Source organism: Marmota flaviventris, chromosome 3 (assembly GCF_047511675.1).
Source record: "Marmota flaviventris isolate mMarFla1 chromosome 3, mMarFla1.hap1, whole genome shotgun sequence".
NCBI classification, from domain to species: Eukaryota; Metazoa; Chordata; class Mammalia; order Rodentia; family Sciuridae; genus Marmota; species Marmota flaviventris.
The window spans coordinates 123,994,720-124,020,694 of NC_092500.1; the positions used below are offsets into that span (position 1 = coordinate 123,994,720).

At 40.4% G+C, this 25,975-nt stretch overlaps 1 protein-coding gene across 1 annotated transcript in view; it reads right to left on the reverse strand.

Moving 5' to 3' along the window:
• Positions 1-841: 841 nt before the first annotated feature.
• The window catches only part of Vwf (von Willebrand factor), a 162,995-nt gene continuing 137,861 nt past the window's right edge, over positions 842-25,975 (reverse strand). Inside the window, exons 47-52 of the mRNA XM_027951103.3 lie at positions 25,519-25,635; positions 13,606-13,704; positions 4,245-4,373; positions 3,689-3,728; positions 1,649-1,746; positions 842-1,153 (exon numbers count right to left, since the gene is read on the reverse strand). Of these exons, the coding sequence (XP_027806904.2) occupies positions 965-1,153; positions 1,649-1,746; positions 3,689-3,728; positions 4,245-4,373; positions 13,606-13,704; positions 25,519-25,635 (672 nt within the window). The 3' untranslated portion in view covers positions 842-964. The remainder of the gene's footprint in view (positions 1,154-1,648; positions 1,747-3,688; positions 3,729-4,244; positions 4,374-13,605; positions 13,705-25,518; positions 25,636-25,975) is intronic.

Sequence of the window (25,975 nt, forward strand, 5' to 3'; positions counted from 1 at the left end):
GCACATGGGGTGTTGACACCTAGTATAAAGCATTTTCAGCCCTTAGAATGAAGGAAATCCCTAATGTTCTGTTATTAATCTTAGAGTCACTTATTCCCACTTTGGGACTTGATTTCGCTACTTTTATTCTTGTCCCTTCTTACATTAGAACAATGCACAATTATCTAAGGACTTCCAGGCTTTATTTTAGGCAGTTTATTTATCCCCACAAGTCCATGAGTGAGACCACCACTTCAGTTTTCCAAATGAGGAAACCATTAATGAGCACCATTAATGGACCACATAGATGAGCAAGGGCCATTGTGGAGCCCAGATGTGTCCCCAAGTCTGGGACTCATTTGCCATGGCTGAGCATGGTAGGACCATGCTCCCATACCTGTCAGCACCCAGATTTCACGTGGCCTCGGTCCTCAGCAGCTCTCTTCCACAGATCACTAAGGACATGCAGGAATTTTTGTCACACTTGGTCAAACACCTCCACAATGCCAGCCACACTGACAATAGCCCATATCTATCTTGGCAGAATCCTGGTCCCACCCCTCTGCTATACCCAGAAGTCCCTCAACTCATAGAGTTGAGAACTCAATGTTTCTAAGCAAATCCGTTCCACTTCAGGCCACTGGGTTAAGTTTCAAAAGTGGCCTGCCCCACAGTGTGCCCTCCCCAGCCCATGGAGGTAGAGACACCACTCATTCCCAGAGGTTGGCAGTCCCTCCCATGGACACTGGGTCTGCAGTGTTTGAACTTGGGGCCTCTGCTTTCTCCCTCAGAACGAGTCTCAGAACTCAGTCCTAACCTACAGTTGCTATCTCGGGATTGCAAACAGTGCACCACCAGCCTGTGCAAGATGAGAGCTTGACTTTTATTGTGGGAACCAGAGCAGTAGTACAGACGACCGGGCAGCACTTTGGCTGGTCGGGCCAAGGAGGGCAGCAGCAGGCATCCATGGCAGTTGTAGCAAGCCTCACTTGCTGCACTTCCGGGGGGAACACCTGCACTGCCTGGCATTTAGGATGTCATGGTACACAACAGAGCCATTGGTGCAGAGCAGGGGCACATGCATGGGCTCCGTCTGTGTGGGTGAGCAGCAAGAACACTGGTCCTGTACATCCTCTGTGTCGATGGAGTACACAGCCTTGCTGGCACATTTGCCCTGAAATGGAACAGAGAGGCAGGACATTAGGAGGCTGGAGAAGTCTGGGATAGGGACAGCCTATGTCCTCCCCTTATTCCTCCAGGCAAGGCAGGTCATGCCTCACCCAGGCACACCCAGGACAGCTAGGCAATTTTTAAAAGCAGATCTCAGGGAAGTCTGATGTTTCCTCTATCCTATGTGCACACCCAAATCCCTCTAGCTTCAATGTTTATGCACCTTTGAATGTTCTTTAGGAAATGTAGCCCAAATCTTCCATTTAAAATAGCTCTTCATTCTCTTTAAAGAATTTATTGGGCCTTTCTTCTGTGGTCAAAAGTTCCTAGTTATTTAATAAAACATTTACTTAAAAAACACTTAAAGTTCCTTTCCCCTCTCCTTGAGATTCTTCCAGATCCTTCTAGTATGTAACTGAAGAGACATGTCCTGGTCCTGGTTCAAACAAGGAGACTCAGCCCTCACCACCCAGGCCTCTCTAAAGTCAGAGAGCCTTACCTGGCAGTAATGAATGTCCACTTCCTCTTGGGACTTACAGTCTCCCACTTTGACATACTGTACCCTGGCAGTGATCTCTTTGCAATCAGGCTCCTCACCTGTAAAACAGGTGAGAGATAGAGCTTGGGGGCTGGTTGGGGTTTTGAACATTCTTCAGCCCCAGTACCCTCAATGAGCTGGAAATAGGCCCATTTCACAGTCAACAGATAACCAAATCCAGCTGCAGGGAGAAGAATTAAGTTATCCTGATATACTTCTGCTGTTCCTGACCCTTTAAATTCAGAAATACAGTTATTGCTGGATTTAATTCATTTAATTGTAAAATTTAATTGCAGAAGGAGCCTAGATATACTGTAATTTGGTGGTATAGATGGATGAGACTCACTTTAATATAATTGTAGACTTTAAAAAACATAATGGCTGGAGCAGTACTCTCAGGCTATAATTACATTCACATGCTAATGGACAATTAAGTAGCCAATAAATAAAATGATATTAATTAATGGTTTGACATTAAATCCATCCCTGCCTTTGGGTCAGAGGAAAGGCAAATGTCAGGCCACTTAAGGGACTCACTGACTCTGTGGCAGCTAAGAAAATCCCAAGGAGCCTTCATAGAGTCCTCTTTTGGGGTACTGCTATCTTCAGGTTGCCCCCGTGGGTTCTCTTACATGCAAGGTTTAGTGGTATTCAAACTGAAACTCTGCTTGGCCCACTAAGGATTCTAAGAGTTAATGCCAGCTCATTATTACCATTGGGACAATGGGAGGTTTCCATTCCGGGACGGCTCCAAATCTAAGTCAACCCTAACTACATGTTAGCCTACTTCCCAACTTCCCAATAATTTCATTCTAAAGGCTAAGGCTGCCAATAACATGAAGAGGATGAATAAGGAAAACATATCTGGGTAAACATGTAAAATTTTTATGGATATAAATCCCTGAACATGGTTTGTTCAGCCTCCTGATCACATCAACCAACAAGAGCCCCTTGTTACTGGTTTTGTAGATAACCAAATTCCATGTGCAATATAGAGAATTCCTCCTAACCAAATTCCATGTGCAGTATAGAGAATTCATCTCCTCTGATGATTTCCTGACTTCACTTCTTAAACCATTCAGAAGGGAATTGTAGAAAGAAATGCTTTCAGAGTGTCTTATACTCTGAAAATTGGTTACAGCAATTACAGGGGTTATCAGAGTAAGCCATCAAGAAAGGAAGGAATGATTGAATACTGAAGGTATTCACGTTTTTCACTCTGCTTATCTCTGCCTGAAAGTAAGCAGGGTCTATGAATTCAAAACAAAACTAAAAATAAAAATAAAAGAAATTAGTCCAGACAAGTAATTCTAAGCTACTTGTTTTCATGAACACAAGAATGTGTGGGAATTAAACTGTCTGATGTGTATCTCCAAAACTGCTGCTATGCTCTATGAGTGATTAGAGTCAAAGATTGTGACATGACAGGGCCCCTAAATTCAGTTTGCTCCTACTTTACTGCAAGGTCAACAGGAAGCATGAGTGAAGAAAAGGGGGTAATAGACCTAGACCAGCCTCATAAATCTTTGAGAGCAGATGCTATGTTGTCTACAGCCCCTGCAACATGCAGTGGACTATCATTAGTCATCCAGTGGCTTCCCTTTCTCTCCAAGATAGCATCACATGCAATGAATAAGGTGTGTATAAACTATCTTCTCTGTCAAGATCATGGATTAAGAGTGCCTGTCTTCAGGGAGCTTGTTGGAGAGAGAAGATATTCTCTCGTGGTTAGGTCCAGTAGCAAAGGCACCTAAGTGGCTAGAGACAGAAAGGAGTTTGGAGGAAAGGTGAGAAGAGATTACTCCAGGGTATTTTAAAAGAGACTTGAACAAGGGGCAGTCCACTAACACTCAGGGAGATGAGGTTGTTCCCTGCAGAGTTGTACACAATGATTGGCTGGTAACCAAGAAATATCTTTCTGGAATAAAGCTTGCTGCAAAGAACAGTGACTGGACTTGGTATAATGGGTTCCAAAGGACAAACTTCCAGTAATGTACTCACATGTGTCACAGCAGGTGCCTGGAATTTTTATAATTTTCCCCTAAGAAAACAGCAAAGTCATAGATTAGACACAAATAGTTCATAGTGGACAATTTTCCAGTCACTCCAGATCAGTTCCTAGCTCTGAACTCATATCCCTGAGCTTATGTCCCCAGATGTAAACTGTGCTTTCCCATCACAATGTGAGCCCATAGCCACCCTACCTGACCAAAAAGGAACTATTTTGATTATTTTGAATTTTCTTCCAACTGAGTTTTCAGGAAGATCATTCCCAAGGAAACAAAATTGGTTTGATCTCTCACCTTCCTATTCAAGGATCACAGATTCAGCTTTCCTCAAGTGACAGACTTAAAAAAAATAATCTATACTGCAGAGAACTTTTCCTCTCCATCAAGCTTTAATCCTATAATTTCATCAATTCTTAAACTAGGTCAGAGGTCTGCCTTGGATGATGGGAATAAGAACTGGGCTGCATGCTGTTCAAGAGAACACTATTCTTAGAGTCAAAGATTGAGATAGTCAAGACAAAAGCAGGGTCTGAGCTGCAATTACTCACTCCCTCAGCCAGACACTTGTGTTCATCAAAGGGTGGGCAGCCCGTGACCCTCTTCTCCCAGATGTACTCTCCTCTCTCGTTGACCTTGCAGAAGTGACTATCACAGCCATCCTGGAGTGTCTCGTCACGCTGAAAGAAAAGCAGAGGAGAGGGCAAAACAAATTCAAAGTCAGTGTTTTGGGTTAAAAAGTCACTCCAAACCATGGTCTTCACTTGGGGTTGCTGAAGCAATTTGGAGAACTATGGAAGAAGGATAGGACAATGGACATAAAATTCCCACAGTCTGGATACAGAATAGAAATAGAGTTTGGTTTTACAACTTGTTTTCTGTAAACAGGGATGCATAAAGTGGAGGATTCTATTCTGACCATGCAAGTGGTTCAAGAATGGAGACAGAGCAAGAGTAAGCTGGCTAACTGATAAAGGAACAAGAGATGAGCCATGGGCATCAACCCCTCAGCCCCACCAGCTAATTCTAGCTTTCATAGATCAGGGTTGATTAACCTGATTGACTGCCTGATCTCACAGACTCTCCAGGCTATAGAAAATCTTACAGATCCACCAACTCAGACAGAAGGGAGCAGGGGCTGCGGAGAGGGAAAGCAATGGAGAGGTACTGGAGTTTGAATTAGAATAAGATGTATTCCATGCTTATATAATTATGTCAAAATGGATTCTATTGTCATGTATAACTAAAAAGAAGAACCAATAAAAAATCCTAAAAAAATGAAAATCTTAAAGATCCATCAATTTCAAATCATGAGGCTATACACCAACTGTACTCTTGCCAAGCAGAGCAGCAAGATAGTTAAATAAAAGAGAAAATTCTGTGCCTCCTACAGGTCATCTATCTTTTTTTTTTTTTTTGTATAGAATAAGAAATAAGGGCCTGCGACCCACCGGCAGTAGAGGAGCAGCGGCCTGCTGAGAGGCAGAGCCGCCCCCTCCCCCTGCGCCGGCAAGGTAGAGGGAACTGTGACCACCCACAGAGCAGGCCCAGCGGCCTGCTGAGGGGCAGAGCCGCCCCCCACCCCCCGCGCCTGCCAGGTAGGCGGAACCATGACCACCGACAGAAAAGGCCCAGTGGCCCGCGGCGGGACAGAGCTTCCAATCACTCCTGCAAGGTAGGCGGGCCTGCAACCCACCGGAAGAAGAGGAGCACCGGCCTGCTGAGAGGCAGAGCCGCCCCCCACCCCCCGCGCCTGCCAGGTAGGCGGAACTGTTACCACCAACAGAAAAGGCCCAGTGGCCCGCAGCGGGACAGAGCATCCAATCACTCCTGCAAGGTAGGCGGGCCTGCGACCCACCAGCAGAAGAGGAGCAGCGGCCTGCTGAGAGGCAGAGCCGCCTCCTCCCCCTGCACCGGCAAGGTAGACGGAACTGTGACCACCCACAGAGCAGGCCCAGCGGCCTGCTGAGGGGCAGTGCCGCCCCCCACCCCCCGCGCCTGCCAGGTAGGCGGAACTGTGACCACTGACAGAAAAGGCCCAGTGGCCCGCGGCGGGACAGAGCTTCCAATCACTCCTGCAAGGTAGGCGGGCCTGCGACCCACCGGCAGAAGAGGAGCAGCGGCCTGCTGAGAGGCAGTGTCGTCCCCTCCCCCCGCGCCTGCAAGGTAGATGGAACTGTGACCACCATCAGAACAGGCCAGACCTGCAACCGACAGACAGAACAGGCCCAGTGGCCTGAGGAAGGGTAGAGCCGCCCCGCCCCCCGTGCCTGCAAGGTAGGCGGACCTGCGACCCACTGGCAGAACAGCCCCAGAGGCCTGCAGAGGGGCAGTGCCGCTGCCTGCGCCTGCAAAGTAGGCAGAACTGCGACCACCGACAGAACAAGCCTAGCGCCCCGCAGAGGGACAGAGCCGCCGCCCACGCCTGCAAGGTAGGCGGACCTGCTACCGACCGGCAGAGCAGGCCCAGTGGCCTTCCGGCGTGGTAGGCACATTGCCCCAATTGGAGGAGGGGCAGAGCTGCCGCCCGCACCTGCGAGGGAGACTTTGCAACTATACAAGACCAATATAAATATATAGGGGGAAAATTCAATAGCACAACAGTTTCACCAAGTAGAAAGGAACGCGAACAGTATGAAGAGACAAGGAAAGAAAGGACCACAAGCAATGCAGGTCAACTCAACATTAGAAGAGGTAATAGCTGCAGCAGATGGAATGTCAGATAAAGAATTCAGGATATACATGCTTCAGATGATCTGGAGTCTCAAGGAAGACATCAGACAGCAAAATCAGACAATGAAAGATCACTTCAACAATGAGTTACATAAACAAATCCAAGAAGCAAAAGATCAACTATACAGGGAGATAGAGGTTATAAAAAACAAACAAACAGAAATCCTAGAAATGCAGGAAGCAATAAACCAACTTAAAAACTCAATGGAGAATACTACCAGCAGAGTAGAACACTTAGAAGATAGAACATCAGACAATGAAGACAAAGTATTTCAACTTGAAAAGAACATAGACAGCTCAGCAAGACTGTTAAGAAACCATGAGCAGAACATCCAAGAAATATGGGATAACATCAAGAGACCAAATTTAAGAGTCATTGGGATACAGGAAGGGACAGAGTTTCAAACCAAAGGAATGAGCAATCTATTCAATGAAATAATTCGAGAAAACTTCCCAGACTTGAAGAATGAGACAGAATCTCAAATCCTAGAAGCCTACAGGACGCCGAATGTGCAAAATCATAAGAGACCCACACCTAGACACATTATAATGAAGATGCCCAACATACAGAATAAGGAGAGAATTTTAAAAGCTACAAGAGAAAGGAAGCAGCTCACATTTAGGGGTAAGCCAATCAGGATAACAGCTGATCTTTCAACACAGACTCTGAAAGCTAGAAGATCCTGGAATAACATATTTCAAACACTGAAAGAAAATGGGTTCCAACCAAGAATTGTGTTTCCAGCGAAATTAAGCTTCAGGATGGAAGATGAAATTAAAACCTTCGACGATAAACAAAAGTTAAAAGAATTTGCAGCTAGAAAACCATCTCTTCTAAACATCCTTGGCAAAACATTACAGGAAGAGGAAATGGAAAATAACAATGAAAACCAACAGTGGGAGGTAGGACAGTAAAGGGGGGGGGAAATAATCAAAGAGGAAAACAAACCATGTTTAGTAACATAAATAAACAAATATGGCTGGAAGAACAACCCATATCTCAATAATAACCCTAAATGTTAATGGCTTAAACTCACCAATCAAGAGACACAGGCTAGTAGAATGGATCACAAAACAAGACCCAACAATATGCTGCCTACAGGAGACGGATTTGATAGGAAAAGACATACATAGGCTGAAGGTGAAAGGTTGGGAAAAATCATATCACTCATATGGACTTCGGAAACAAGCAGGAGTGTCCATACTCATATCAAATAAAATAGATTTCAAGCCAAAGTTAATCAAAAGGGATAAAGAGGGACACTACATACTGCTTAAGGGAAACATACACCAACAAGACATAACAATCATAAATATATATGCCCCAAACAATGGTGCAGCTATGTTCATCAAACGAACTCTTCTCAAGTTCAAGAGTCTAATAGACCACCATACAATAATCATGGGACCAATTTGCAGTCCCACCAGCAATGTACAAGTGTACCCTTTTCCCCACATCCTCGCCAGCACTTGTTGTTGTTTGACTTCATAATGGCTGCCAATCTAACTGGAGTGAGATGGTATCTTAGGGTGGTTTTGATTTGCATTTCTCTGACTGCTAGAGATGGTGAGCATTTTTTCATGTACTTGTTGATTGATTGTATGTCCTCCTCTGAGAAGTGTCTGTTCAGGTCCTTGGCCCATTTGTTGATTGGGTTGTTTGTTCTCTTATTGTCTAATTTTTTGAGTTCTTTGTATACTCTGGATATTAGGGCTCTATCTGAAGTGTGAGGAGTAAAGATTTGTTCCCAGGATGTAGGCTCTCTATTTACCTCTCTTATTGTTTCTTTTGCCGAGAAAAAACTTTTTAGTTTGAGTAAGTCCCATTTGTTGATTCTAGTTATTAACTTTTGTGCTATGGGTGTCCTATTGAGGAATTTGGAGCCCGACCCCACAGTATGTAGATCGTAGCCAACTTTTTCTTCTATCAGACGGCGTGTCTCTGATTTGATATCAAGCTCCTTGATCCATTTTGAATTAACTTTTGTGCATGGCGAGAGAAAGGGATTCAGTTTCATTTTGTTGCATATGGATTTCCAGTTGGGAATGGAGCCACCATTTGACCCAGCTATTCCCCTTCTCGGTCTATTCCCTAAAGACCTAAAAAGAGCATGCTACAGGGACACTGCTACATCGATGTTCATAGCAGCTCAATTCACAATAGCTAGACTGTGGAAGCAACCTAGATGCCCTTCAATGGATGAATGGATAAAAAAAATGTGGCATTTATACACAATGGAGTATTACTCTGCATTAAAAAAATGACAAAATCATAGAATTTACAGGGAAATGGATGGCATTAGAGCAGATTATGCTAAGTGAAGCTAGCCAATCCCTAAAAAACAAATGCCAAATGTCTTCTTTGATATAAGGAGAGTAACTAAGAACAGAGTAGGGTCGAAGAGCATGAGAAGAAGATTAACATTAAACAGGGATGAGAGGTGGGAGGGAAAGGGAGAGAGAAGGGAAAATGCATGGAAATGGAAGGAGACCCTCAGAGTTATACAAAAGTACATACAAGAGGAAGTGAGGGGAAGGGGAAAAATAATACAAGGGGGACAAACGAATGTCAGTAGAGGGGGCAGAGTGAGAAGAGGGGAGGGGAGGGGAGGGGAGGGGGGATAGTAGAGGATAGGAAAGGCAGCAGAATACAACAGACACTAGTATGGCAATATGTAAATTAATGGATGTGCAACTGATGTGATTCTGCAATCTGTATATGGGGTAAAAATGGGAGCTCATAACCCACTTGAATCAAATTGTGAAATATGATACATCAAGAACTATGTAATGTTTTGAACAGCCAACAATAAAAAATTTAAAAAAAAAAAAAAAAAAGAAGGGAGTGAGAGAGGGGAGGGGCTGTGGGGATGGGAATGACAGTAGAATAAGAAAGACATTATTACCCTATATACATGTGTGATTACACTACTGGAGTGACTCAGCACCATGTACAGCCAGAGGAATGAGAATTTGTGCTTCATTTGTATACAATGTGTCAAAATGCATTCTACTGTCATGTATACCTAATTAGAACAAATTTTAAAAATAAAATCAAAAAGATAATTTAAAAAAAATAAATAAATAAATATTAATAATTTATTTAACTCAATGTATCAATAACATTTGAACATATAATCAATATAAAACTGTTAATGAGAAGAAAAAAAAAACAATAATCATGGGAGACTTCAACACACCTCTCTTGCCACTGGACAGATCTTCCAAACAAAAGTTGAATAAGGAAACTATAGAACTCAATAACACAATTAATAACCTAGACTTAATTGACATATATAGAATATACCACCCAACATCAAGCAGTTACACTTTTTTCTCAGCAGCACATAGATCCTTCTCAAAAATAGATCATATATTATGTCACAGGGAAACTCTTAGACAATACAAAGGAGTAGAGATAATACCATGCATCCTATCTGATCATAATGGAATGGAACTGAAAATCAATGATAAAAGAAGGAAGGAAAAAGAATACATCACTTGGAGAATGAACAATAGGTTACTGAATGATCAATGGGTTATAGAAGACATCAAGGAGGAAATTAAAAAATTCTTAGAGATTAATGAAAACACTGACACAACATATCGGAATCTATGGGACACATTGAAAGCAGTTCTAAGAGGAAAATTCATTGCTTGGAATTCATTCCTTAAAAAAAGAAAAAACCAACAAATAAATGATCTCATACTTCATCTCAAAATCCTAGAAAAAGAAGAGCAAAACAACAGCAAAAGAAGTAGAAGGCAAGAAATAATTAAAATCAGAGCTGAAATTAATGAAATCGAAACAATTGAAAAAATTGACAAAACTAAAAGTTGGTTCTTTGAAAAAATAAACAAAATCGACAGACCCTTAGCCATGCTAGCGAAGAGAAGAAGAGAGAGAACTCAAATTACTAGCATACGGGAAGAAAAAGGCAATATCACAACAGACACCTCAGATATACAGAAGATAATCAAAAATTATTTTGAATCCTTATACTCCAATAAATTTGAAGATAGTGAAGGCATCGATAAATTTCTTAAGTCATATGATCTGCCCAGATTGAGTCAGGAGGATATAGACAACCTAAACAGACCAATATCAATTGAGGAAATAGAAGAAACCATCAAAAGCCTACCAACTAAGAAAAGCCCAGGACTGGATGGGTATACAGCAGAGTTTTACAAAACCTTTAAAGAGGAACTAATACCAATACTTTTCAAGCTACTTCAGGAAATAGAAAAAGAGGGAGAACTTCCAAATTCATTCTACGAGGCCAACATCACCCTGATACCTAAACCAGACAAAGACACTTCAAAGAAAGAAAACTACAGACCAATATCTCTAATGAACCTAGATGCAAAAATCCTCAATAAAATTCTGGCCACTCGGATACAAAAACATATCAAAAAAATTGTGCACCATGATCAAGTAGGATTCATCCCTGGGATGCAAGGCTGGTTCAATATACGGAAATCAATAAATGTTATTCACCACATCAATAGACTTAAAAATAAGAACCATATGATCATCTCGATAGATGCGGAAAAAGCATTCGACAAAGTACAGCATCCCTTTATGTTCAAAACTCTAGAAAAACTAGGGATAACAGGAACATACCTCAATATTGTAAAAGCAATCTATGCTAAGCCTCAGGCTAGCATCATTCTGAATGGAGAAAAACTGAAGGCATTCCCTCTAAAATCTGGAACAAGACAGGGATGCCCTCTCTCTCCACTTCTGTTCAACATAGTTCTCGAAACACTGGCCAGAGCAATTAGACAGACAAAAGAAATTAAAGGCATCAAAATAGGAAAAGAAGAACTTAAATTATCACTATTTGCAGATGACATGATTCTATACCTAGCAGACCCAAAAGGGTCTACAAAGAAACTATTAGAGCTAATAAATGAATTCAGCAAAGTGGCAGGATATAAAATCAACACGCATAAATCAAAGGCATTCCTGTATATCAGCGACAAATCCTCTGAAATGGAAATGAGGACAACCACTCCATTCACAATATCTTCAAAAAAAATAAAATACTTGGGAATCAACCTAACAAAAGAGGTGAAAGACTTATACAATGAAAACTACAGAACCCTAAAGAGAGAAATAGAAGAAGATCTTAGAAGATGGAAAAATATACCCTGTTCATGGATAGGCAGAACTAACATCATCAAAATGGTGATATTACCAAAAGTTCTCTATAGGTTTAATGCAGTGCCAATCAAAATCCCAACGGCATTTCTTGTAGAAATAGAGAAAGCAATCATGAAATTCATATGGAAAAATAAAAGACCCAGAATAGCAAAAACAATGCTAAGCAGGAAGTGTGAATCAGGCGGTATAGCGATACCAGACTTCAAACTATACTACAGAGCAATAGTAACAAAAACAGCATGGTACTGGTACCAAAACAGGCGGGTGGACCAATGGTACAGAATAGAGGACACAGAAACCAATCCACAAAACTACAACTACCTTATATTTGATAAAGGCGCTAAAAGCATGCAATGGAGGAAGGATAGCATCTTCAACAAATGGTGCTGGGAAAACTGGAAATCCATATGCAACAAAATGAAACTGAATCCCTTTCTCTCGCCATGCACAAAAGTTAATTCAAAATGGATCAAGGAGCTTGATATCAAATCAGAGACACGCCGTCTGATAGAAGAAAAAGTTGGCTACGATCTACATACTGTGGGGTCGGGCTCCAAATTCCTCAATAGGACACCCATAGCACAAAAGTTAATAACTAGAATCAACAAATGGGACTTACTCAAACTAAAAAGTTTTTTCTCGGCAAAAGAAACAATAAGAGAGGTAAATAGAGAGCCTACATCCTGGGAACAAATCTTTACTCCTCACACTTCAGATAGAGCCCTAATATCCAGAGTATACAAAGAACTCAAAAAATTAGACAATAAGAGAACAAACAACCCAATCAACAAATGGGCCAAGGACCTGAACAGACACTTCTCAGAGGAGGACATACAATCAATCAACAAGTACATGAAAAAATGCTCACCATCTCTAGCAGTCAGAGAAATGCAAATCAAAACCACCCTAAGATACCATCTCACTCCAGTTAGATTGGCAGCCATTATGAAGTCAAACAACAACAAGTGCTGGCGAGGATGTGGGGAAAAGGGTACACTTGTACATTGCTGGTGGGACTGCAAATTGGTGCAGCCAATTTGGAAAGCAGTATGGAGATTTCTTGGAAAGCTGGGAATGGAGCCACCATTTGACCCAGCTATTCCCCTTCTCGGTCTATTCCCTAAAGACCTAAAAAGAGCATGCTACAGGGACACTGCTACATCGATGTTCATAGCAGCTCAATTCACAATAGCTAGACTGTGGAACCAACCTAGATGCCCTTCAATGCATGAATGGATAAAAAAATGTGGCATTTATACACAATGGAGTATTACTCTGCATTAAAAAATGACAAAATCATAGAATTTACAGGGAAATGGATGGCATTAGAGCAGATTATGCTAAGTGAAGCTAGCCAATCCCTAAGAAACAAATGCCAAATGTCTTCTTTGATATAAGGAGAGTAACTAAGAACAGAGTAGGGTCGAAGAGCATGAGAAGAAGATTAACATTAAACAGGGATGAGAGGTGGGAGGGAAAGGGAGAGAGAAGGGAAATTGCATGGAAATGGAAGGAGACCCTCAGAGTTATACAAAAGTACATACAAGAGGAAGTGAGGGGAAAGGGAAAAATAATACAAGGGGGACAAATGAATGCCAGTAGAGGGGGCAGAGAGAGAAGAGGAGAGGGGAGGGGAGGGGAGGGGAGGGGGGATAGTAGAGGATAGGAAAGGCAGCAGAACACAACAGACACTAGTATGGCAATATGTAAATCAATGGATGTGTAACTGATGTAATTCTGCAATCTGTATATGGGGTAAAAATGGGAGCTCATAACCCACTTGAATCAAAGTGTGAAATATGATATATCAAGAACTATGTAATGTTTTGAACAGCCAACAATAAAAAATTAAAAAAAAAAAAAGAAATAAGTAGAAAAAGAAGCCAATATTAAACCCCAATGAGTCCCTCTTTCTTAAAGAAAAGAGCCCCAAATAGAAAAGAGCCCCAGATGGTGATGAGAGGGGACCAGATGGTGACATGACAGGGCCTCTGAATCCAGTTTGCTCCTACCTTCAGCGTCATGATCTGTCCTCCTCTTAGCTGAATGGTGCAAGCTGTAGGCAAACACCTTCCACAGCATTCTCCTTGAGTCTTCTCTTCCCTGTAACCCTATATCCAGGAAAGAAAGCAGACACAGTTGATCTCCCCAGAACATCCCAATTACAATTAGACTTGCATGGCTGACCCTTCATTTCCTATTCAGCAATTCCACCCGGAGTTCTAAAAGTCAACATCCAACTCTAACTAGCTTTTATCAGTTCTCAGTCCCCCAGACAGCATTTCTTCCCTTTTTTTAAGTATATTTTGCTCAAATTATAGCAGTCTGACCTATTAAATTAGACCTCTCCCCTGAACTTCAGACTTACACATTCAGTTGTTTACTGGATGGTTGTTTATCTTATTATCATCCCAAGACTTATTTCCAAAGTTAAACTTAATTTTCGCTCCATATATCATCCCTTTCCAGCCTTCCTTATCTTGGAAGATAATGTCATGACATAGTTGCTCAAACTGGAAACACAGAAGTCATCCTTCACTCCTCTGTTTTTCTCACCCCTCCCCACTCAGTCATCACCAATTCTTGCCAAAAATTGCATCTTAAACTTATCCACTGCTTGTCATTACCAGTATTTGCTATCGTCTAGTCTAAGCAATCATCATCTTCCCACTGGACTCTGGTAGTAGTCTTATTTTGTCTTCGTACCTCCATTCTTGTCCCCTATTGTAGGTCACTTACACTTGCTAGAATGACATTCTTAAGATAGGTCCGGTCATGTCACTCTCCTGCTTAAAACCCTTTGGATAGAGTTCCGATTCTAGTAGGGACACAGTAGCTTGTATTAGACTTACTCTCCTTCAGATAACAATTATAAACTATTAACAAAATATTTAAAACAATTATTTAAAGGCATTGGAAGATGACCAAAATCAGGAACAAATGGTAGGCTATTTGATCCTTGAAAGAGGGAATCATAATGCACAAGATTCATATTTAAATGGCTTTTCCCTTCAGAGAAGTCTGTATGGCTCTGGGCGGCTGGAACTTAAGAAGGAAACTATACTTGCATTTGTCTGAGGACTCAGAGGAAAGAGTTTGCAGCTGCTAGAAAAGCTGGAAACTGAAGGAGAAAAAATTAAATTAAAAGGTGGGGGAGACTGAAAGCGGGAGGCCCCAAATCTGCATGTAAACTTCCCTCCAATCTCTGCTTGACTTCTTAGTTATATATACAGGGAAGCCTGAAATAATCCAGGGACAAAACAACACCTGGACAACTAACAGACCTGAGTAGAAATGTCAGCTGCCACACACCACAGGGGAGAGACAGTATCTGGAGTCCAAATTCTACCAAGTTGGAGGGGCTAGGTCAACACCTTAGGTTTCTATTGAAATTTCATCAATACCAGGCCTTAAGAGTGAAGACCATTCCTCAGGACCAAGATATTTGCCCTGGGACTAAGAGAATTGCTGAAATAGATCTCCCTACTGTAGTTTTGAAAAAAAAAATTTAGTTGTAAATGGACACAATACCTTTATTTTATTTATTTTTATGTGGTGCTAAGGCTCAAACCCAGTGCCTCACCCATGCTAGGCAAGTGCTCTATCACTGAGCCACAACCCCAGCTCCCCTAACGTAGTTTTTGTTCCAAGTGAACCATCAAAACCTAACCACTTGCTAGTAACAAACTTCACATTCATTGTGGGAGAATTGTAGAATTAAGAGTCTCTTCAATGTATCTTGTACCAAGGTCTAATACATAGTAAAACATTTCATGCAAAGAGGGGTCAAAGATGGCCGATTAGAGGAAGGCTATACCTTGCAGCTTCTCCGTGACTCAGGATTCAAACAGTGGTAGTACTGCTTCTCAGCAAGGTGGGTGACAAGAAGGAATTAACAGAAATGCAAAATTGGACCGTCAGAGACTCAGAGACCCAGAAATTCAGGTGCTTTGAATTGAAGACAAGAAAGAATACACTGGAGTCAACCCAGAAGCACCAGTTTCCCGCAGAGGGGAGAGGAAACAAATAGAAAGAAACATAGTGGACAAATTTGGCCCAGGAAAACCTGTAGAACAGAAAATAAATCTGAGCTATACCAGAGGCTACACAACGAGCTGATGCTTGAAAAGTTCTCCATGTTTCTCAGCAGGCCAGCAGAGAGCTGAGGCAGGAGCCACCTAGAAGATGCCATGCTGCAGATTGCTGCTGTGGTATCCCAGGAGATCACAGTAAATACTACCATACTGTTCCAGCTAGCACCTACCATATGGCTGAGGTACACCTGGTAGAATGTGATCGAAATAGGCATAAAGACTGTATCCTGGGGGATTCAAGTCAGAAACACAAAGGAAAGTGCAGCTTGCTTTCTTTGAGTCTGTGGCTCCTGTGACCAGCTGAAGAGGGTCAGGGAAACTAAATGGGCATGCCTAATTTCACTTGGGAATGAGCCTGGGAAGGCCATATTTGTGGGTGGTAGAGTATGTGGGACTTGTGGAGGGTGGGTCAACCAGCCCTATGAGTAGAATTATTGGGAGGCCCCTGAGACTCAAAACACCCAACAGAGAACAACATCTGCTTAGCCCTAGGGGTACGCTGATCTCATCTCTCCAAAGCAGATACCATCTGACAAAATTCTAAAGAATTTTAGAATTTTAGATTCTAAATGTTAGAAGTCTAGCCACCAGAATTTCCCATTTAGAATTCTGCTTCAGCCCCACCCTGGGAGTAAGTACATCAATACAGTCTGCCAGACAAAATTCCACCTGCATTATATCCCATTCCATCTCTCCTTATGCAGGTGAGATGGAAAGCTGAGAGCTATTTAGCCCATTGCAGTTCCAGACTACTCCAGCTGGTAGCTCAATGAGCAACACAGAAAGAGGAAGGGTTTGACCATCGCCAGCCCTTGGGGTGTGCAGCCCAAGAAGAAATGGAAAGAAGGCAGTCTAGCATAGGAAGTAAATATCCATCCTTACAGACAGTTTTGACCACCTCAGCAGAAATAATTTTTTCCACATTATTTTCATGTTTCATTGAGAGAGAAAGAGAGAGAAAAAAAATTCTTGCTTTATTTGCTGCTTGGATACACACACACACACACACACACACACATTTGTTTCTTCTTTTCATTTTTTCTTTTTAATTATTTATTTGCTATTTTGCTTTGTTTGGCCTTTTGAGGGTTAGGGGGTTTTGTTTTTTGTTTTTATTTCTTTTGTTACTCTTTCTCTTCTTTCTTCTCCCTCTCTTTTAATATATTTTGCTTCTTTTATCTATGTTTTCTCCTCCTTCTTTGTATTTGTTGACCATTTGAATTTCTTCTTTTGAGAAATGTCCCATTTATTGATTCAGTTGTTTTCTGGGATTTCAGATTGCTAAATATTTTTTGAACTAAAAAAAAATTCTTGATATAATCCCCTCTAACAAGAGTAACTGGAAATGAATTTCAAATTTATGTAGGACTATTAAAAAATAGACAGGTTGAAAATAAAAGGGGAAAGATGCAGCATGTAAATTACTAAGAATAAGAAAACTGAGAAAATTACAACTGCAATGTGATATCTTATCTCACACCAGTTAGAATGACTATCATCACAATGATAATAATAGTAATAAAAATGCTAACAATGATGTAGAAAAAAAGGGACTCTTATACACTGTTGGGGAATGTAAATTAGCAAAGCTGTTAGAACACTATGGAGGTTTCTCAAAAAACTAAAAATAGATCTAACAGATATCCCACTTCTGGGTATACAGCCAAAGGAAATGAAATCAGAATACCAAAGAGACTTCCACGTTTTTTGCAGCACAATTCATAGCAGCAAAGATATGGAATCAACCTAGGTGCCCATCAATGGATGAATGGATGAAGAAAATTTGGTAAATATACACAACATTCAGCCATAAATAAGAATGAAATCCTGTCATTTTCCGTAAAATGGATGAAACTGGAGGACATGCTAAGTGAAATAAACCACACAGAAAGATAAATACCACATGCTCTCTCACACATGTTAAAAAAAAAAGTCTATCTGAATGTGAAATAGTGATGACTGTAAGTTGAGAAGGGTGGAGGGAGAAGGTAGATAAAGGAAGGTTGGATAATAAGCACCAAAATACAAGTAGAGAGAAGAAATAGTTCTGTGTTACCCATCAGTATAATGACTACAGTTCATAAGAACCTAGGGAGCATTTTATAAAGATCTGGAAGAAAGGAGCTCAAAGTCTCCAAACATAATATGTTAAGGAGTTGGGGAGTTGGAAATGCTAATAACCCTAATTAGTTGATCAGTGACTGTCTTATGCATGTGTTGAAATATCATGCTGAACCCTACTGATATTATATGAATGATTTTTTTAGATTTTAAAAAGAAGGTTGATACAGATTTATTAATACCAAAAACAGTAGACTTTAAAATGAAGAATGTTACCAAAATTACCATATCATAGTGATAAAAGAGTACATTTATCATAAGGCATAAGAACCCTAAATGTTTATACTTCTAAGAGCAGAGCTTCATAATTTATACAGCAAAAATTAACAGAATTACGGAAAGGAATAGGCTAACTCTTAGTCTTTCATTGGTGATTTTAATGATCTCTCAGTAATTGATAGGACAAGAAGGAAAAAACATCAGTAATGGTTTAGAAGATTTGGAGAACTATGCCAATCATAATGACCTAATAAAAATAATAGACTTCTATACCTCAAACTGAAGAGCACATATTCTCAAAATTCACATTAGAGTTTTTCCCAAGATATATTAAATTCTGGGCCAAATACATGTCAAAAATATGAAATTATATTCTACAACCACATTAAATCAAACTGATATTAGTATCAATAAAGTATTTAGAAATACTCCCTCCCGAATATTTGGAAATCAAATGAATTTTTTTTTTTTGGCACCAAGGATTGAGCCCAGGAGTGCTTAACCACTGAACAACATCCTCAGCCCCTTTATTTTTTACTTTGAGACAGGGTCTCACTAAGTTGCTAAGGCTGGCTTTGAACTCAGAATCCTCCTGCCTCAGCCGCCTGAGTCGTTGGGATTACAGGCATGTGCCACTAAGCTCGGTGAAATAAAATAGTTTTAAATAACCCATTAATTAAAAATAAAGTAAAATAGAAAATATTTTAAACTAGAGATAATTTTAAAAACATAAAAATCTGAGAAGTGCAGTAAAAACATTCCTTGAGAGAAATTTATATTTTTAATTCTTACATTAAAAAATCATGATTTAAGCTTCCATCTTAAGAAACTAGCAAAAGAAGAGCAAATTAACCAAAAGTTATTATAAAATAGGATGTAATAAATATTTAGATCAATAAAATGAAAATAAATATATAAAAGGAAAATAAAAAGGGAAAAGTTAGAACTTCAAAAAGATTGATAAACATGATAAATATTTAGCTACACTATTCAAGAAAATAAAACACAAATTGTCAATATCAGGAACAGTGGAGAAGGCACAACTATAGATCTCACATATATTTAAAGTTCAAAAATGAAATGTTATAAACTTTTTATACCAATAAATTTGAAAACTTATATGATATAGATAAATTCCATGAAAATTTACCAAAGCTTACTCAAGAAGAAACAAAAAACCTGCTTAAATCCTTTTCTGTTTAAAAAGTTGAATTTTTTATATAAACATTCCCACATGAAAAGTCTTCAGGACTGGAAAGCTTCATTGGTGAAATCTATCAAAAATTTTAAGAAGACATGATACCAATCTTATACAAACTCTTTCAAAAATAGAAAAAAAGGAAACACTGCCTACCATATTTTATTGGATTCAGCAAAATCCTGATCAAAAAACCCAACACAAGTATTACAAGAAAATAAAGTTTAAAACTATCACTCTTTGATCATAGACATAAAAAATCTTTAACAAAATATTAGCAAATGAATCTAATAGATGTAGGAAAGGGTAACATATCATAACCAAATGGGATTTATTAAAAGAATGAATGGTTGGCTGATCATTTTAAATCAATCGATTCAATCTCTCATGTTAACGAAAGTTTAAGGGGAAAACCATTTGATCATCCTAATACATACAGTAAAACTATTTGACAAAATTCAAAATAACATTCATGATAAAAACTCTAAGCATGATAGGAATAGAGGGGATTTCTTTAATCTGATAGTGAATTAATTCCCCTTAAGGTCAGAAACAAAATATTCTCACCATTCCTCCTGGATAACATACTAGAGGTATTAGCCAAAATGACACAAGAAAAATAAACAAAAGTCATAAAGACTGCAAAGGAAGAAGTAAAAACTGTCTTTATTTGAAGGTGTCATAACTGTTTATATACAAAATCCTTAGGAATCTGCCCTTATGAAAAAGGAAGGAAGAGAGGGAGGGAAGAAGAAAAGAAGGAAGGAAGAAAGGAAGGCAGACAGGCAGGCAGACAGCCAGCCAACCAGCCAGCCAGCCAGTCAGTTGCCCAGCCAGTCAGATATTAGTTCAATTAATTAGTGAATTTAGCAAAGCTGCATAATACAAGATGAATATGCCAAAAAATATATAAAAGCATTAAACAATAAGAGCACGAATTTTTTTTAATTTTTCATTCATTTATAATATTATCTAAAAACTTAAAATTCTAGGGAATAATTTAATAAAATAAGTGCAAGACATTTATACTAAAAAATCACACACCACTACAGAGAAAAGTTAAAGAAATCTTTTGGGTCCCTACAAAATTCATATGTTAGAACTTAAACTCCAAGGTGATGGAATTAAAAGATAGGGTTTTTTTTTTAAATGATTGAAGGTTCTGTTCTCATGAATAAATAATTGTTCTTCTAAAGAGACTGAGTGGAAGGTGCTAGAACCTTTTGCCCTTCTGCCTTCTGCTATGTGAGAACATCACAAGAAATTTTCACCTATGGGTAACAAGCTATGTACTATACCTGCTAACATCTTAATTTTAGACTTTCCAGACTCCAGAATTGTGAAAGAATAAGTTTCTTTAAGAATTACTTAGTCTCAGGTATTTTATTATAGGTGCACAAACGTACTGAGACAAAAGCCTAAATAAATGGACATAAACTTATGTTTAAGGATTGAAAAACTCAATGTCTTTAAAAGGTCCATTCTGTCTAGATTAGCCTATATATTCAATACAATCCAGCATATTTTTGAATCTTAAAAAAATTGACAAATTGACTAAATTTACTTGAAAACAGAAATGGCATGAGATACCAAAACCATCTTGGAAAAGAACAGTTGAAAGATGTGTATGATCTTACTTCAAGACTTACAATAAAACAACAGTAATCAAGACAGGTGTGATGATAGGAAAGACAAATTAATCAGAGGATCAGAAAAGAGAACAGCAATAGATCCATATGGATAGATACACTTCATTTTTGGCAAAGGTGCCAACATCATTCAGTGAGGGAAAGGATCATCTTTTAAGAAATGGTGCTGTAACGACTGGATATCCATGTGAGGAGGAAAAACAATGCATCTTTATTCCTACTTTACAACATCTACAAAAGCTAATTCCTGATGGATCCTAGACCTAAACATAAAATCTAAGATAATAAAGCATCTAAAAAGAAAACACAAGAGAATATCTTCACAGCCTTGAAACAAAGATTTCCTAAACAGGATATGAAAAACACTCACCATAAAAGGAAACATCGATAAACCAGACTTTATCAAAATTTAAACTTCTGATCTTCAAAAGTTACAATTAAGAAAAATAAAAACTGAACCATTGAGGGAAAAAATATTGTAATAAAGAACTAGTATCTAAAATAATGAAAAAACTCATATAACTCTGTAATAAAAAGTCAAACACCCCAACTTTAAAATGATTTTTTAAAAAAGATTAAACCATCACTTCACAAAATGGAAATAAATACATAAAATGCTTTTACATCATTAGTCAACATAGAAATGCAAATTTAAAACACTCCAAGATATCACTCCACAATGGCTAAAATTTAAAAGCTTGGCAATAGGAGGCTTCTCCCGGAGAAGGATGTTAAGTTTCCACTTATATCTACACTACTCTCTGTTGTCTCCCCAGCAGCTGTTACTAAGTGGGCACCCCTGAGTTCAGCTAGGAACTTATGGATGGTGGCTTATGGGGAAAGCCTTTCATCTGTATCTGCAAGGGAAGAAGTATCAACTTCCAGACACAGCATTTCACTATTTTTGCAAAAATGCTCCCAAAGTGGGAAGACACCATAAGGTTGCCAACTTTTTATTCTGCAGACTAAGAGTATTTTAAACAATTTTAAAAAGGTTAAAAACTGTAAAACTACCATCAGCTGTCTCATTATTTGGTAAAAATTAAAGTTCTTAATTCTTCTTACTCTTCCCCTAAAAAAATGTAATCTCAAAATAAAATTTAAATAATGAATTTAGTTCTGTGAAAAACTAGCTCTATTGTCATTCTTGTTCTCATTTTGCCACACAGAAGAATTGCCACTCGGAGAGCCACACACTGGGGTCTCGAGGTCTTTCCAGTAAGCATCTCTTAACAGGTCAGTTTCAGCACCCAGACAGAAAGATGCATCACGAGATCAAGGACAGGCGTCAGGAAGCTTGCTCGGAAGTGAATTTAAACAATTTGCTCCTCATAAATCAAGCTATGAACTTGATGTGTCTTCAGGGAGTTGGCAGTGGAGGAGACCAGTGAGGCTTGAGCTCAGCACAAAAGCAGGGAGACTGGACCCCAGCCAAAAACACCACTTTGAAAGAATACTGCTGGAGTTTGAAAGCCATGAGGTAGTGTTTCAGTTGTGAGCTTGAAAGTGTTGTGTTTTAAAATGCACAATTCCTGGAAGGTGCATGACTGAGGTAAATGAGAGAAGAAGAAAAGAGATGGAATAAGCATTGAGTGAATGTGAGTGGTTACGAGTCAAATTGAAGAAATAAAATACGGCTTCAATGAGACCAAATTTCATGGGAGCTTGGATTTGGGCAATTTTTAGTGAGTGTTAGAAGAGACTCGGGAATACCCACCCCTCTGTGGGGCCTGAATAAAATAATGGACCAAATCTTTACAAACGAAATGAGGGGCGGCAGAGGCGAAAGGAGGAAGGGGCTACCATGGGAAGGGGCAGGGCAGTGGAGGAAAATCCACACACCCAGGAGGCAGAGGTCAAGTCGAGTCAGTAAGAAAGGGAGAGTGGAGTGATGGGAGAAGAAGGAGAGGGGAAGGGGGTGCAAAATAGGAAGAGGGACAGTGGTTTTTCCAGGTGTGGCAGGGACTTGGGGAAGGGAGGAGAAGGGAAGGGAGATGCAGCAGCACAGAGTGAATGCAGGAAACAGACTCTCCCACCCCTTCTCTGTAGGGCAGAACATGGTGCAGACCGAGGGCTTGTTGGAGCACTGCTGGACTTTCCAGCTGCTGCCAGCAGTGGATATGTGGGGCACATGCCGCCATATGCAGAAAGGGGTGTTTCCACATAGACTTTGACCAGAACATTCAATCATTACAGGAAAGAGCAGCTTCTTCTCCTACTGAGCCAAGCTCCCAGCCAGCCACAAAGTTCTCTTGTTTAGCCTAATTAGCAACTCACTTAATCCTGCTTCTCCTGCCCCATCATGCCCCTTTTCATGTGTTCCTCTGGCTGCTCATGGCCCTTCGGTCTTATCTCCCCCTGCTTCCCTTTTCTGATCTTTGCTTCTGTCTGCCAGTTGTTCACTATTCCCCATCCTGGAAGGTCCTCCTTTCAACATTCAACCTATCACTCAAGGTCAGCTCAGGGTCATTCTCCTCCTTCTGAGTGCTTCATGACAGGGCAGCCTCTCTTCCTCATTTTCTTGAATGTTATCTGCCAAACTTCATCTTTATCACTCAGCACCACAAACCACCTTTGCCTGGTCTCCTTATAGATATAAGCATTTTCTCCCCTGCAAAGCAATAGAGGCCTCACAACTTAGATGATGCTAAGACTTTAATCTGACAAAGGCTGTTCAAGCAGACCTACCTTGACTTAATTCACAACAGCTCCCAAACCCCTTGTGGTCTCACTGAGGCCCTTCATAGCAGAGAAGCATGCTAAGTCCTATTAAGGATGCTGAGCTACAATGGGGTCAACTGAGTCAGGTTTCAGCAAAGTTTGAGAGACACATAGAAGGAAGGTTAATCTAGGGGTTCTCAAGAGGCACAGGGAAAAATCCTACCTGGAAAGATATTGTTGGAGGAAAATAGGAAAAACGTATAAATCCAAAAAAGGCCGCAGGTTTAGATTTAGAAACCTACACCTAGGCTAGATTGTAAAGGTGGATCTCTCCAAAGGCCCAGGAAGGTACTGTGCCACCTTTTGAATACCAGAGGGCACTGTGAGGAAATTAGCAGGCTCCATCTCCAGGTAGAGGGCCACAGACCCCTCTCCTTCAGGATGGCTTTGGTGTGGACAGTATCTTGTTGCTGCCTTGATCCTAGTTCAGTGGACAACCAAGGTGAAAGGAAGGCCATGTAATTCCAGACAGCATTATTTCATTCCATATCAAAGCCCAGATATATTCTAGGGAGTTGTTTTAAACACAAGTGCTAAGTGCTATGGAGAACACAGATGTAGAACCGTTGTCCTTTGTCTTCATAAGAACCACTATCAAAAGATTAAAAAGGGTTAGGGGTATGACTCTGTGGTAAACTGTAAAGCTGTTCTCTAGCATTCGGGAAGCCCTGAGTTCAATCCCTAGCATGGCATGTGGGGAGGGGTTGGGGAGAAGGAGGAAGAGGAAAGAGAAAGAAAGGGACTAAAAGTCACCAAAGTGCATCTCTGAGAAATAATTATAATTTAGTCTAAAAAGGAAGCACCCTCATGACCTCCTGGTTCCTACTCTGCTTCTTGTCCTGTACCCATCCCCTCCAGACATCCCTCTGTGCTGTTCTGCTTATGAAGGCCTTCTCGCGGCCCCTCATACAGCCCCACCTACTGCTTTACACAGCTGAGGGGGAGAAGCTCCACCTCACACTGTCTGAGTTATGACTGTATTCCAGGTATCTAGCTCACAGGAAACGCCTCTCACCACTGTATTTCCTAAAACAGCAGAAACCCCAAACAGAGAGGGGAGCTTGAGGCAGAAGCTAAGGACTCCTCATGAGTTTAGATCCTGCCTACCTACATGGAGCTCATGACATCCCAGCCAGGTGGGACTGAACATCATGATTAAAATGGTTGACATTGATGGTACCCCCACACACAAATATGTACAATCTTATATGTCAATTAGAATTATTTGAAATAAAAATAAATAAAACTAAGATACAATTAATATCATCAATTTTCATCTACCAAACCATTAACCATGATACACTAGAAATCACGTTATGCAAGTATTTAGATTAAGCCTAGTCATGACTTGGGAAACAGGCTGAAATATTTTAAACCATTTAAACACCCTGTAATAAAAGGTTAATTGCACGCTTTGAGAGACATCCATTCAAGGAAATGTTCTGAGGAGGCTTATACAAGTGTCTGATAAGTATTTGTTGACTAATTTTGAATGTTTTCAAGGAAGAGTAATGATGTTTCTTCAATGTGTTTTAAAAGATACAGAACTATAAATACATGTCATAACTCTCACAAATGCTGTTTATTTTAAAAACACAGAAACAAAATGTTTAAAACGTATAAGGCTAAATTATAATTATTTCCCAGAGATGCTATTTAGGTGGGTAACTTTTAGTCTCTCTCCCCCTCGCCTGTTTTTTTCTCTTGGTGGTAGTGCTGAGGACTGAACCCAGGGCCTTGTGCATGCTAGACGAGCACTCTAACACTGAGCCACATCCCCAGTCCTTTTTAGTTTCTTCTTGATAGTTGTCAAAGATTGTCCATAATCAGAAAACAAGGCAAGATTTATTTAAAGACCCCAGTTAGGTCCCATTTCTCAGGTCCCACCGTGTCCATCACTAGGTCCCCCGGATCCTTCCTTACCACGGGGCAGGGCTCACAGGTGGTCTTCCTGCACTCCAGCTTGAATCCAGAGATGGCCCCCACCTGCATGGTGCAGTGGCAGGTTGTGCACACGTCCACCATCACACTTTTCCCAGGCTGGAAGCAGAGACAGCAGGGTCAGCTTCCTCAGTGTCCCAAAGCCCCCTCTGTCCACCTCATCCCCTTAAGCCAGGGTCTGCCCATGTGTCCATGGCTTCCATGAGCCATCACGGCATTGCTCCTCCTGTCCTGGTGGCCCACTCCCTTCCTGACCCTGGAGAAGGTAACTGTGAGGACTTTTATGCCAAAGAGGAAGCCAGAGCAGTGGGTGACGGGACACAGAAATGTGCACAGTGACCTCAGGGTGCTTCTTTGTGGGCACAAGAAATGCCCACCTGCCTGGGGAAAGTGAAAGCAAGACAGCAGTACTGGGCCCCAGAAAGTGGGGAGGACAGTC